Source organism: Musa acuminata, chromosome BXJ1-6, assembly GCF_036884655.1.
Source record: "Musa acuminata AAA Group cultivar baxijiao chromosome BXJ1-6, Cavendish_Baxijiao_AAA, whole genome shotgun sequence".
NCBI classification, from domain to species: Eukaryota; Viridiplantae; Streptophyta; class Magnoliopsida; order Zingiberales; family Musaceae; genus Musa; species Musa acuminata.
In genome coordinates, this window is record NC_088332.1 from 28,934,491 (window position 1) to 28,948,897 (window position 14,407).

The 14,407-nt window shown below is 41.6% G+C and overlaps 1 protein-coding gene across 1 annotated transcript; it reads left to right on the forward strand.

Annotated features, from left to right (window-relative positions):
- The first annotated feature begins 393 nt into the window (after positions 1–393).
- On the forward strand, positions 394–1,523 carry LOC135677767 (uncharacterized). The gene is made up of 3 exons (XM_065190157.1): positions 394–756; positions 842–1,090; positions 1,162–1,523. Exons 1-3 carry the CDS (start codon positions 394–396, stop codon positions 1,396–1,398), a joined length of 849 nt encoding a protein of 282 aa, XP_065046229.1. The 3' UTR covers positions 1,399–1,523.
- The last annotated feature ends 12,884 nt before the right edge of the window (positions 1,524–14,407 follow it).

The following is a 14,407-nucleotide window of genomic DNA, read 5'->3' on the forward strand; positions in this document are numbered from 1 at the left end:
TAACTACAAGTATTGGGTTGCCACCTAAAATCATCCACCGCTTCATGGAATCAATCGATGTAAAGCTTAATCTTCTCCTCCCCCTCTTTTCTTCTTTCTATATCATCTTCCTGTAATTGCCACTTTCTCAATGATTCATACTGTGGCAGGGAAAAGATCGCCATAGTATACCGTTCGCAGCCAACACTGCATGGCGCATGTCACCAACATCAGTCAGCAGCTGAGAGGTAACGCTGCTTCCCGTGGCGCAACCCACGACAGCGTGTTTGACGCTGAAGACTCCCATGCACGTCGCCACGTATCTCTCCTCCGCCGCATCTCCATCTCCACGATCCCCCGCTCCGCTAGCCATATCCTGTCACCTCTCTCCCCCTGGCTCTCTCTCTCGTCACCATGGTGAAGCTCGCTTCAGCCCGGGAGAGCAGGCTGTACGGTCCCCACTCGGTCGAGAACCGGTGGGAATACATCAACGCCGGCCTCCACGTCTTCGCCGCCGCCCTGCTCACCGCCGGCTTCTCCGCCGAGCTCCCTGGTCGCAGCAACGATGAGGTGGACCTGGCTGTCATCCTCGTGGCCTTAGCCCTCCTGGCCGTGGTGAACGCGCACGACCTCGTCGCCCACATGGCCGGCATCGACTACCAGTTCGGCCTCTTCGGGTACGACCTCCAGTTGGGGCTCGTCGAGCTCGCCGTCCCCCTGCTTCAGATGCTCGGATCCATTGTCACCTTCACTGGGATTCTTTTTCTCTTCATTCAGGTTGAACGGAGATCGACCAAGTTCTTCTATCTCATGCATGCTTGCAACTATTCCGACAGATATATATATATATATATGCATGCAGGAAGAGAAGGGCTTGGATTACAAGATGGAGAAGGACGCTGTCAACATGCTGATCGCAGGGCCTCTGTTGTGGGTGATCGGCTCCATCCACAACGCGTGCCAGATCTACGAACGAGCCGATGGCGACACGCAGATTCTCCAATCCGGCGTCTACGTGCCTTTCCTCATGGGCAGCTTGTTGTTCTTCGTCGCCGGCATCTTCAATCGCCAAGATCTTCGCGGCTCGACACATCAGGAAGCAAGGATCACGGTGCGTGTCCGCAACCACGTTGTGAGCCCCCGACTTGGCTCATTCACCATACACTTGGTTTGTGTGTGCAGGCAATTAGCTGGGCCTGGTTATCCACCTTCGGGGGCTTGCTGTTCTTGGTAGGAGGACTGACGAATGTGGCGAAGGTGTTCAAGATGCAGCAGAGAGATGGGCTGAGGTTGGAGAAGCTTCGAGGTAGTGCGCAGGAAAGATTGTTTAGGGACAGGGAAGGCAGGTTCCCCATCTTGGAGAACAGCAGGAGGAGGCCGGGCGAGGAGGCCAGCACGGCTGCAGCTCCGAGAGGATGACTGCCATAAGAGAACAGTGAAGCAGAGGGGGAGAGGATGTAACAGCGGTTGGCGTCTTGTCATGTTCATACGATATAATAATTCCTGTGTTCTTCTTTTAGCAGTTTGGTGATCTTGGAAAATTGAATGAGACTCTCTCTCGCGGAGGGGGAGAGGATGTAGCAGCGGTTCGCGTCTTGTCATGTTCATACGATATCATAATTCCTGTGTTCTATGAGTCTCTCTCTCTCTCTCTCTCTCTCTCTCTCAGAGGCACTGATCCATGTTATTTCTTTGTATCTTATGCGTAGTTCCATCATATTAGATACGTTAGTACCTCTCTCTTTCTCTCGATTAGGCACTGATCCATGTTATTTCTTTCTATCTTATGCGTAGTTTTATCATATTAGATAAATTAGTATCTTATTTTGGTATTGATTTCGTGAAGAATTTTTTTTTTGATAAGTAAAAATAAATTAATTAAATATAAAGTTTTATATAATTTTATTTATATAAGTCATAGTCTAAGCCTGATAATTCATAGAGTACATATGCAATAGTTATGATTATATATGTTTAAATTATAATTTATAATTATAATTAATAAATAAAATGTAATGTCCATGTCAAGATTAGTGGGTATAGTATATTATTAAAACATAAAATTACAGGATATATATAATTTTTTAATATAATTTTTTAAAATTTTAATTAATAATAAAATAATATATTATTAAAATATATAATAATAAGATATATAATTTTTTTAATATAATTTTTAAAATTTTTAATTAATAGTAAAATTGAATCTGATAAAAATATTTTTTTTCTTCATAAAACATATTTCATTTTGAGGTCATGCTTCATGATCTTGAGTCTCTAATAATTTCTGTTAAGAGTTGAGCATTATTTGCGTGTTGACACTCAAAGATTCTATTACATCTCTCATTCCAAATTTATCAAATGGTGCAAACAAACCTTTGTCAATTATGGATTTTATGAAGAAATAATATTTATGTAGTACAAAATGTTAGTATTTATTTTCTTAAGAACAAGCTTTTAATTAGTACCTTAATTTGGTGTTTATTTTCTTAAGAAATAAGTTTTTAGAGAAAGAAAAAAAATGATAATTAGTATCAAATATTTATTTTCTTAAAAGCAGGAGGGGAAAAGTGATGACTTGATGGGGGTGTATAAAAATTGATTAATTAGTACCTTAGTTGGGACTTACTTTCGTGAGAAATAGCTCTTTTATGGGAGAGCAAGAAAAAACTGTTTAATTAGTACCAAATATTTCATTGTCATAAAAATAGGAGAAAAAGTGATTATTTGATGGATAGAGAAAAAAAGATTAATTACTATCTTAATTTTGTACTTATTTTTTTTAAGAAATAGTGTTTGTAGGGGAGAGCAAGAAATTAATGTTAGGGGCAAGAACGATACTAAGAGGGGGTTGAATTAGTACAGCAAATAAAAATGATAAATTTAAATAATTTCAGAAAACTTCGTGCGATGAAACTCTTAATTCAACGTAAATCATTTTGAAAAGACGTTTGACTCGAATAAGTTTGTAAGTGAGTAGAGAGGAGGGGATTGGACAGTTTGCAATGAAGTAAAGTAGAATGCAGCAAAAGTAAAATACGCACCATGAATATAACACGCCAATTTTATAGCGGTTCCGTCGTCCAACCTACATCCACTACTAACACCTCCTCCAATGAGGTTATCGATTTCCACTATTGATCTTTCTTAAAGGGCAAAGATCAATCACCACTTTGTAGAACTTTAACAAGCGGCTCACACTCCTTTTACAAACTTTCACACTTAGATACGATGGAGGTGAACTCTCAACTTTTGCGAGCTATTTCATTATAGTTTCGGTTCAGTTCTTATAACTTCTCTATGCTTTACCAGCTGAGAAGTAAGGGGTATTTATAGGGCTCAATTGGCTTCAGAATTGGAAAAAAAAAAGTGTCACATCCCCGATTTTCAAGATACTAGCGGTACCACTGCCTGCAGACTGACATTGGGCGGTACCATCGCCTGACAAAGCCTCGACGATTGGGCTTTGGCGGCACCACTGCTTGATAGCCTTTATGGCCGATGGTACCACTGCCCAAAACTCCTGGGACGTTGAGCCTCAAGCGGTTCCACCGCCCACCCTGGGCGGTGCCACCACTTGGCAAGGCTCCAAGTGGCCGAGTGGGCCTTCCATCTGACCCAACTCAGTCTTGTTTTGGGCCCAATTGGCCTCTAACCGGTTAGCGGGATTACCTCCCAATCCTAACTCTAATTATGTGATAACTTCGATTTTTAAGGTATACACTAAACAAAACAAGTCCGGTAAGTCTAGGTTTCTTCCGGTGAGCTTCCAGTGATCTTCCGGCAGATTTCGGACGATCTCTTAGCAATCTTACGGTGGACTCTCGGCAAGCTCCTGGACTTCACGATGATCTTCTTGACGAGTTCCGATAAACTTCTTTGGCAAGTTCCTTGATTTCTCGGCCAATTTCCGTGCAACTTTCGACGAACCTTCAGACTTCCGATGAACTCCCAATGAATTCTCGATCTTGACTCCGTCACTTTGTTTTGCTTTATGCCTTGATCACTATCGTAGTTAATCCTGCATACTTTTTGTTGAATCTCGGATTTTGATGATGAAGCCAATTGTCATTTGTTATCTAATCTATATGCTGAGATAAGTGTGCAGGATTAACTACGATGAAAGTAAGACATGTAGTAGGAGTTGCGCCGGAGTCAAGACAATAATCACGTTGGGAGTTCGAGAGTTCGACGGAAGTTTGGACAGTCGTCGGAGGTTCTACGGGAACAAATCCGAGAAGTCCATAAGCTTGCCAAAGAAGCTCGTTGGAACTCGCCAAGTGAATCGTCGCAAGTCCAGGAGTTTGCCGGAAGTCCGTACGAGCATCACCGAGGGTTCATCGGACGATCGACGGAAGTTCGCCGGAAGCTCGCCGGAAGAAGCGATTGACGCGTCGGAGCAAGTTGCAGTAAATGTCTTAGGGAATATCGTAGTTAGCACAATGATTAAGTTGGAAATGAGAGGTAATCCCATTAACTTAATCTTGGGGCAATTGGGCCCCTGAAAAACCCAAATTGGGCCGAATGGATCAACCCATTCGGACCCTGATTTCTGCCAGGCGGTTGAACCTGTTGAATCACGTATTTTGATGATGAAACAACTTGATATATGTTTATGATTTAATCTGCGTTTTGAGTGACGCAGGATGCTTTGATCAGGATGAGACAATTAAAGCAGGAATATCATGTTGTGCCGGAGGAACATGTCAGAAGATTGGACGTCGGGCCGGTGGATCGGTCGACGTATCGACAGAAGGCTTCGGGCCGTGGACTCGGGCATCGGGCCAAGAAGAGCGGGTATTGTGCCAAGGATATCGGAGTTACGGAGCCAACTGGCCGATTGGGCAATAGGCCGCAGGAAAGGACGATGCGCCGAAGAATCGGACGAAGCGTCGAGGGACCAATGACATGCCGGACAACTTGGTTATTTGCTTAGGATTAATTGTCTCGATCGAAGTTTTGTTTTAAGTGTGCAGGATTAACTACGATGAAAGTTAGACAAGCAGCAGGAGTTGCGCCGGAGTCAAGATCATGATCACGTTGGGAGTTCGAGAGTTCGACGGAAGTTCGGACGGTCGTCGGAGGTTCTGCGAGAACAGATCCGAGAAGTCCAGAAGCTTGCCAAGCGAAGCTCGTTGGAACTCGCCAAGTGGATCGTCGCAAAGTCCAGGAGTTTGCCGGAAGTCCGCAGAAGCATCACCGAGGGTTCATCGGATGATCGACGGAAGTTCGCCGGAAACTCGCCGGAAGAAGCGATTGACGCACCGAAGCAAAGCAGCAGAATTTGTCTTAGATCTAATCGTAGTTAGCACATTGATTAAGTTGGAAAATGGGAGGTGATCCCATTAGCTTAATCTTGGGGCAATTGGGCCCCTGAAATACTGAAATTGGGCCGAATGGAGCTAACCATTCGGACCCTGATTGCACCAGGAGGTGCAACCGCCTAGGCCAGGAGGTGGCACCTCCTGGGCTAAGCCTCCCAGCGAGACTGGGCGGTGCAACCTCCCCAGCCAGGAGGTGGCACCGCCTGAGCTCAGTCTTCGAGCTAGACTAGGCGGTGCAACCTCCCTGACAGAGAGGTGGCACCGCCTGAGCTCGGTCTTCGAGCTCTGGCAGAGAGGTGCAACCGCCTCAGTCAAGAGGTGGCACCGCCTGGGCTCAGTCTTCGAGCTCTGCCAGGCGGTGCAACCTCTCCAATCAGGAGGTGCAACCGCCTAATCCCGGAATTCCGGGATTTGATCGTTTTGAGCTCCAAATTTGAACTGGGCTGGGGCCTATAAATACCCCACCCATTCAGCACTGAAAGCACAGAACACACACTCGAAATCTTGCTATCTTTCTGTGTTTCTTAGAGCTCAAAACTGCTAGTTCTCCTCTTTCTATTCTTCAAGTTTGAGTTGTAAAGAGAGGAGAGAAAACTTCTATAAGGGTTGTCTCCTAAGCCCGTCAAAAGGAGTGAATCTGTAAGAGGGTAGTTGGCCTTCGCCTATTGAAGGAAGGCTTCTAGTTGACGTCGGTGACCTCGTCGGTGGAGGAAGCCAAAAGTGGAGTAGGTCAAGACTGACCGAACCACTCTAAATCTCTGGTTTGCGTTTATTTTGAGCACTTTATCATTACTGCAAACCTCCTTCATAACTACTGCTCTCTGCGCTTTTACGAACAAGTTCTAAGTGCTGTTCTTTCCGAATCTGCATTCAGACGTAAATCGGTGTTTTCGTACATTACAGTTTACGTTTACGTTTTGATTCTGCAAAACTGTCTTCTGCGCCTTCATGAACAAGTTTCTAAGTGCTGATCTGTCCGAATCTGCTTTCAGACGTAAACCAGTGTTTTCGTACGATATTTACATTGCAGTTTACGTTTACGCCTTGATTCTGCAAAACTGTCTTCTGCGCTTTTACGAACGAGTTTCTAAGTTCAGATCCCTTTGAAACTGCGTCTAGACGTAAAATTGCGTTTAGACGTAAAACTGCCCAAACTGTGTTTAGACGTTTTAGACGTAAACTGAGTTTAGACTTAAATCTGCGTTTAGACGTAAATCTGCGTTTAGACGTAAAACTGCGTTTAGACGCAAACTACGTTTAAACGTAAAACTGCGTTTTAGACGTAAACTGAGTTTAGACGTAAATCTGCGTTTAGACGTAAATCTGCGTTTAGACGTAAATCTGCGTTTAGATGTAAAACTACGTTTAGACGCAAACTGCATTTAAACGTAAATTGTGTTTAGACGCAAACTGCGGATAGACGTAAACTGCGCTTAGACGCAAACTGGGTGTAGACGTAAACTGTGTTTAGAAGTAAAACTGCGCTTAATCTTAAGTAATCTTAAAATCAGCTTTTACATCGAAATCGTTTTTATCGAATGAACGCAGCTTTTATTTTTAATCGCTGAAAGATTTCCGCTGCACTAATTCACCCCCCCCCTCTTAGTGCTCTCGATCCTAACAATTGGTATCAGAGCGGGGTATTTCTCATTTCGGATTTACACCCGAGAGAAATGGCATTTCAAGAGGGCTTTTCGGTCTTTCGTCCACCGTTCTTTAACGGATTGGACTACACTTATTGGAAAACTCGAATGAGAGTTTTCTTGATTTCTCTAAATCTAGATTTATGGAATATCGTTGAAAACGGTTTTCAACTTCCCTCTAAACCGATGAACGAATGGTCGGATTTGGAGAAGAAGTATTTCTCTTTAAACGCAAAGGCTGTGAATGCCTTATTTTGCGCTTTGGACAAAAATGAGTTCAATCGGATTTCTACGTGCGAAACAGCTTTTGACATTTGGCGAACACTTGAAATCACGCACTAGGGAACTAGTAGTGTCAAAGACTCGAAAGTTAACTTTTTATTGCATGATTTCGAGCTTTTTCGAATGCAACCAAGCGAGACTATAGGCGACATGTACACCCGTTTCACGGATGTTGTCAATAGTTTAAGAGCTCTTGGAAAATGTTTTTCGGACTTTGAACTCGTAAACAAGATTTTGCGTTCTCTTTCTAAGAAGTGGGATTCAAAAGTAACTGCAATACAAGAAGCTAAAAACCTAAACAACTTACCACTTGAAGAACTAATTGGTTCATTGATGACATATGAAATGGTGCACAATGCACATGATGAACATGTTGAACACAATCACCTTCCAAAGAACAGGAAGGATTTGGAACTCTGGACAAATGAATGCCACTTGAGCGATGACTCAAGTGATGAGGACAATGATGAACAAAACTACCTTCCAAAGAACAGGAAGGATTTGGGACATAGAACACGAGCATAAGCTCAAGTGATGGTGAACTTAAACTACAAATGAAACGAAAATTAAAAAGCAAAAAGAATCGAACTACTTGCTTTAAACGCAAGAAGAAGAACAAAAATTGGGATGAATCGAGCTCCTCCGAAGAAGAGAAAGTCAAAAAAAGCAAGGTGGCAAACTACGCCTTAACAGCCTACAATGATGAGGTAATCAAAATCCCCCTAATTTATTTTGAAATTACTTGATGCTTTCATGATGTATATTTCTCTTTTAGTTTAGAATTAATTTTCTTAAAAATTACATGTTAAAAAAAAAAATTATTATGATCATACTAAGTAATTTTGAAAATGATAATATTGCATATTTTATGATAAACAAATAAAATGATCTTGATTGAAAATATGAAATCATGGTTAAGAAGTAATAATGTGTATTACGTTGATTTCCATTGTTATTTCTCGATTTTGATTAAAGATCATGTTTGATTTGAAGAAATGCATAATGATGAAATTAAATATTTTGATTAACAATTTTATGCATGAGATTTTAAGCCGATGATAAGCATGTGTTATTCTCATGAGTATATTTGAAAAACTATGGCAAAAATGTACTCGAATGCATGAACGTGTTAAGATTATTTTTCGGACATTCTTGATTCAATGTTCAAAACACTTAATTGCCATGATGATTTTACACTATAACATGTTGAAAATTATATGTTTTGGATACATAAATTTTTATGATCATGAGCATGTTTTATCTTCATAATTGAACTTGAAAATCTATAGCAAAATCTTATCCGAATGCATGAAAGTACTAATTTCATTTTCGGATTCATTTAACAATTGGTATCCTAACAATCGGATTTTCTCATACACTTATGAAAAATATTTTTCTAAAATGGATTTGATGAAATGATTCCTGCTTATAAATTCCATCTTGAAATATGAATAATAGTGTCTTTGCTTGCAAAGATTTGTTTCACATACATATCTCCTATGATTCATGTGCAGAAAAAGAATTTATAAATCATAATACAATGAGATTTCTTATGCAAAAATAAAGTGCTTTTGTGATTCTTTGCTAAAGAGAATAATTATTAAAATCATGATCTTGATAATTATAACATGAAGCTCTTCATAAATCAAGATCGTTCATTATGCTCCCTACATTTATCAAAAAGGAGTTCTTCAAATGAAATGCAACTTGTCTTTTGATTTCATGATATTTTGTGAATTTCGAAATTAATTTTAATGACTTGATTATGAGTTTCAAGTTGACGATTTGATTTGAATAAGTTATGTCTAAATCATAATCATGATCTTGCAAAATTGAAATCATAAATAATATCTTTTGGTATTCATGACTTGATTTTGATTGAAACATTACATGCTTAAATTAATCATTCTTCTATGTTTCAAAAATTCTTTAAATGCCTTATGTGATGACTGAAAATTAATTTGCTTTATGATGAATCACGAATCATGACTTGATCTATGATATTGAAATATTTTAATCATGATTCTTGGTTATATAATTCCTTTGCCCTATTAAAAGGATTTGTTGAATGGATCATGTCCTTCTTGAACTTTCTTGATATCATGACAAGATTTTGTAATATGGCCTGTATAATAATTAAAATTTTTGGCCATTGATTTCTCCCTTCTTTTCGACAAAAACAAAGGGGAGAAAGCTTTTGCTAGTTAGAACATGCAAAGAAAAGCAAGTGCAATCTTGCACATGAAGCAAGTGTTGAATTGCCATGATTGAACCTAAGAATCTTGCTATGCTTTTGTGCTTATATGTTGTGATGAAAATATAGCTTCATGTTATAAAAACTTGCATATATTTTAAAATAGCTAGAGCTACTTCTCCTTTTGTTGATGATAAAGGGGGAGAAATATATGAATTGATACTATAAGTGCCATATTTGAATTTTCATCATGTTAAGATATCAAGAACTTGCATCGTAATTCTACTTGATGATATCTTGCCATGTGATGAAATGCTACGATTTGTTGCTAAAATGATGCATGCAATACTTATGCTTTCTACGTAATGTATTGCATATGATATGAACCTTGATTAAAATTGCCTTGATTTGAATTCAAGGTTTATCTCAATTATGGAATTTTGAAATAAAAATGATTACTCACCTTTGTCATGATTTAGAAATTGACAGAAAGGGTTTTCCCTTCTTTTTGACAATGACTAAGGAGGAGATAACTTGCATGCACAATTCAAGAAGAAAGCAAATTTTCACTTCTCAAAAGAGAAGAAATTGCTATCTTGAACATCTTAAGAAACAAAAAGAACAAAGGTGCTATCTTGCCTATCTCAAGAAGCAAAACATGCTAACTTGCGCATCTAGCAAAGTGGACGAAATTTTCATATTTCAAGTAGCAAGAGTTGCCTTCTTGAACATCTCTAATTTGCTAGCTTGCATGATGTAGAACTTGCTATCTTGAACATCTCTAATTTTCATACCATGTGCTATCTTGTATGCCGTAAAACTTGCATATCTAAAACTTGATAGCTTGAATGTTCTAAGCATGATGTAACATTTGCTAAATTTTCTGGCTTCAAACTTGCATGATGATAACAAAAGATATTATGTTTTTCATGCAATGAGTTAAACTTACATCACAAACACTTGATTGTGGTACTTCTCCTTTTTGTTGATGACAAAGGGGGAGAAGTATGTTGATGAAATGACATGTTATGCATACGTTTATGATGACATGATGCTTGGATTTTTGAATCCAAGAGTTTCTATCAATATGACATATTGATAGGGGGAGTTTGTTTAAACTCTGGGAGTTAAGGTTAACTCCGTTTATGATGACATGTTGCTTAGATTTTTGAATCTAAGAGTTTCTATCAATATGGCATATTGATAGGGGGAGTTTGTTTAAACTCCGGGAGTTAAGTTTAACTCTGTCATCAAGTGGTTGTCATCATCAAAAAGGGGGAGATTGTTGAATCTCGTATTTTGATGATGAAACTACTTGATATATGTTTATGATTTAATCTGCGTTTTGAGTGACGCAGGATGCTTTGATCAGGATGAGACAATTAAAGCAGGAATATCATGTTGTGCCGGAGGAACATGTCAGAAGATTGGACGTCGGGCCGGTGGATCGGTCGACGTATCGACAGAAGGCTTCGGGCCATGGACTCGGGCATCGGGCCAAGAAGAGCGGGTATTGTGCCAAGGATATCGGAGTTGCGGAGCCAACTGGCCGATTGGGCAATAGGCCGCAAGAAAGGACGATGCGCCGAAGAATCAGACGAAGCGTCGAGGGACCAATGACATGCCGGACAACTTGGTTATTTGCTTAGGATTAATTGTCTCGATCGAAGTTTTGTTTTAAGTGTGCAGGATTAACTACGATGAAAGTTAGACAAGCAGCAGGAGTTGCGCCGGAGTCAAGATCATGATCACGTTGGGAGTTCGAGAGTTCGACGGAAGTTCGGACGGTCGTCGGAGGTTCTACGAGAACAGATCCGAGAAGTCCAGAAGCTTGCCAAGCGAAGCTCGTTGGAACTCGCCAAGTGGATCGTCGCAAAGTCCAGGAGTTTGCCGGAAGTCCGCAGAAGCATCACCGAGGGTTCATCGGATGATCGACGGAAGTTCGCCGGAAACTCGCCGGAAGAAGCGATTGACGCACCGAAGCAAAGCAGCAGAATTTGTCTTAGATCTAATCGTAGTTAGCACATTGATTAAGTTGGAAAATGGGAGGTGATCCCATTAGCTTAATCTTGGGGCAATTGGGCCCCTGAAATACTGAAATTAGGCCGAATGGAGCTAACCATTCGGACCCTGATTGCACTAGGAGGTGCAACCGCCTAGGCCAGGAGGTGGCACCGCCTGGGCTAAGCCTCCTAGTGAGACTGGGCGGTGCAACCTCCCCAGCCAGGAGGTGGCACCGCCTGAGCTCAGTCTTCGAGCTAGACTGGGCGGTGCAACCTCCCTGACAGAGAGGTGGCACCGCCTGAGCTCGGTCTTCGAGCTCTGGCAGAGAGGTGCAACCGCCTCAGTCAAGAGGTGGCACCGCCTGGGCTCAGTCTTCGAGCTCTGCCAGGCGGTGCAACCTCTCCAATCAGGAGGTGCAACCGCCTGATCCCGGAATTCCGGGATTTGATCGTTTTGAGCTCCAAATTTGAACTGGGTTGGGGCATATAAATACCCCACCCATTCAGCACTGAAAGCACAGAACACACACTCGAAATCTTGCTATCTTTCTGTGTTTCTTAGAGCTCAAAACTGCTAGTTCTCCTCTTTCTATTCTTCAAGTTTGAGTTGTAAAGAGAGGAGAGAAAACTTCTGTAAGGGTTGTCTCCTAAGCCCGTCAAAAGGAGTGAATCTGTAAGATAGTAGTTGGCCTTCGCCTATTGAAGGAAGGCTTCTAGTTGACTTCGATGACCTCGTCGGTGGAGGAAGCCAAAAGTGGAGTAGGTCAAGACTGACCGAACCACTCTAAATCTCTGGTTTGCGTTTATTTTGAGCACTTTATCATTACTGCAAACCTCCTTCATAACTACTGCTCTCTGCGCTTTTACGAACAAGTTCTAAGTGCTGTTCTTTCCGAATCTGCATTCAGACGTAAATCGGTGTTTTCGTACATTACAGTTTACGTTTACGTTTTGATTCTGCAAAACTGTCTTCTGCGCCTTCACGAAAAAGTTTCTAAGTGCTGATCTGTCCGAATCTGCTTTCAGACGTAAACCAGTGTTTTCGTACGATATTTACATTGCAGTTTACGTTTACGCCTTGATTCTGCAAAACTGTCTTCTGCGCTTTTACGAACGAGTTTCTAAGTTCAAATCCCTTTGAAACTGCGTCTAGACGTAAAATTGCATTTAGACGTAAAACTACCCAAACAGTGTTTAGACGTTTTAGACGTAAATTGAGTTTAGACGTAAATCTGCGTTTAGACGTAAATCTGCGTTTAGACGTAAATCTGCGTTTGGACGCAAACTACGTTTAAATTGTTTTTATCGAACGAACGCAGCTTTCATTTTTAATCGCTGAAAGATTTCCGCTGTACTAATTCACCCCCCCCCTCTTAGTGCTCTCGATCCTAACAGAACCACCCAAGGCAGGAGGTTGCACTGCCTGGGCTCAGTCTCCGAGCGAGACTGGGAGGTGCAACCGCTCCAGCCAGGCGGTGGCACCGCCTGGGCTCTGTCTCCGAGCGAGACTGGGCGGTGCAACCTCCCCTGACAGGAGGTGGCAACACCTGAGCTCGGTCTTTGAGCTCTGCCAGGCGGTGCAACCGCCTCAGTCAGGAGGTGTAACCGCCTAAGCTCGGTCTTCGAGCTCTGGCAGGAGGTGCAACCGCCCCTGACAGGAGGTGGCACTGCCTAGAGGCTCATTCTTCGATCTCTGCCAAGCGGTGCAACCGCTCCAGTCAGGAGGTGGAACCGCATGATCCCGGAATTCCGGGAATTGACAGTTTTGAGCACCAAATTTGAACTGGGTTGGGGCCTATAAATACCCCACCCATTCAGCACTGAAAGGACATGAACTTACACCGAAATCTTGATTTTTTTCTGTGATTCTTAGAGCTCAAAATTGTTGTAAAGGCCAAAAGTTCTTCTCCCTCTTTTCTTCCAAGTTCTAAGTTGTAAAGAGAGGAGAGAAAAGTCTATAAGGGTTGTCTCCTAAGCCCGTCAAAAGGAGTGAAACTGTAAAAGGGTGGTTGGCCTTCGCCTATTGAAGGAAGGCCTCTAGTTGACGTCAGTGACATCGTCGGTGGAGGAAGCCAAAAGTGGAGTAGGTCAAGATTGACCGAACCACTCTAAATCTCGGTTTGCATTTACTTTGAGCATCGTATCTTTACTGCAAGCCTCCTCAATAGCTTACTGCCTTCTGTATTTTTACGAACGTGTTTCAAAGTTCAGTGCTTTCCGAATCGGGGTTTAAGACGCAAATCAGTTTTTTCGTACGAACGTCGTATTTCAGTTTGCGCTTACGTTCTGATTTCCATTATAACTGCAAACTGCCTTTATATCTTTGCATTAACTGTATCTCGCCTTATCTCAAGTTAAAGTGGTTTACGAATCAGCTTTTATACCGAAATCGCTTTTATCGTACGAACGTCGTATTTCAGTTTGCACTTATATTCTGATTTCCATCATAACTGTAAACTGCATTCATATCTTTGCTGCATCTCTCCTAGTCAAAAGTTGAAGTGATTTACGAATCGGCTTTCTTACCAAAATCACTTCTATCGAACGAACGCAGGTTTTGATTTTAATCGCAGAAGGTTTTCCGCTGCACTAATTCACCCCCCCACCCCCCCCACCCCCCCCTCTTAGTGCTCTTGATCCTAACAATTGGTATCAGAGCGGGGTTAACTCTCTAATGGATTAAAACCCAAGAGAGATGGCATACGCCGGAAACCAAGAGGGCCATTCTATTACACGTCCACCCATGTTCAATGGGACAGACTACACCTATTGGAAGATCCGAATGAGGATCTTTCTTATTTCTATGGATTTTGAACTTTGGAATCTTGTCGAAAATGGATTTTCGAAGTCTTCTCTTCCAATGATCGATTGGAATGAATTGGAGAAGAAGGCTTTCGCTCTTAATGCAAAGGCTATGAATGCCTTATTTTGTGCACTTGATAAAAACGAATTTAACCGTGTTTTGACTTGTGAAACTGCATT

Coding starts and splice junctions, on each gene's coding strand:
- LOC135677767 (XM_065190157.1), top strand. CDS start 394: ATGGTGAAGCTCGCTTCAGCCCGGGAGAGCAGGCTGTACGGTCCCCAC. Junction 757..841: donor TTCTTTTTCTCTTCATTCAG/GTTGAACGGAGA, acceptor ATATGCATGCAG/GAAGAGAAGGGCTTGGATTA. Junction 1,091..1,161: donor ATCAGGAAGCAAGGATCACG/GTGCGTGTCCGC, acceptor TTGTGTGTGCAG/GCAATTAGCTGGGCCTGGTT.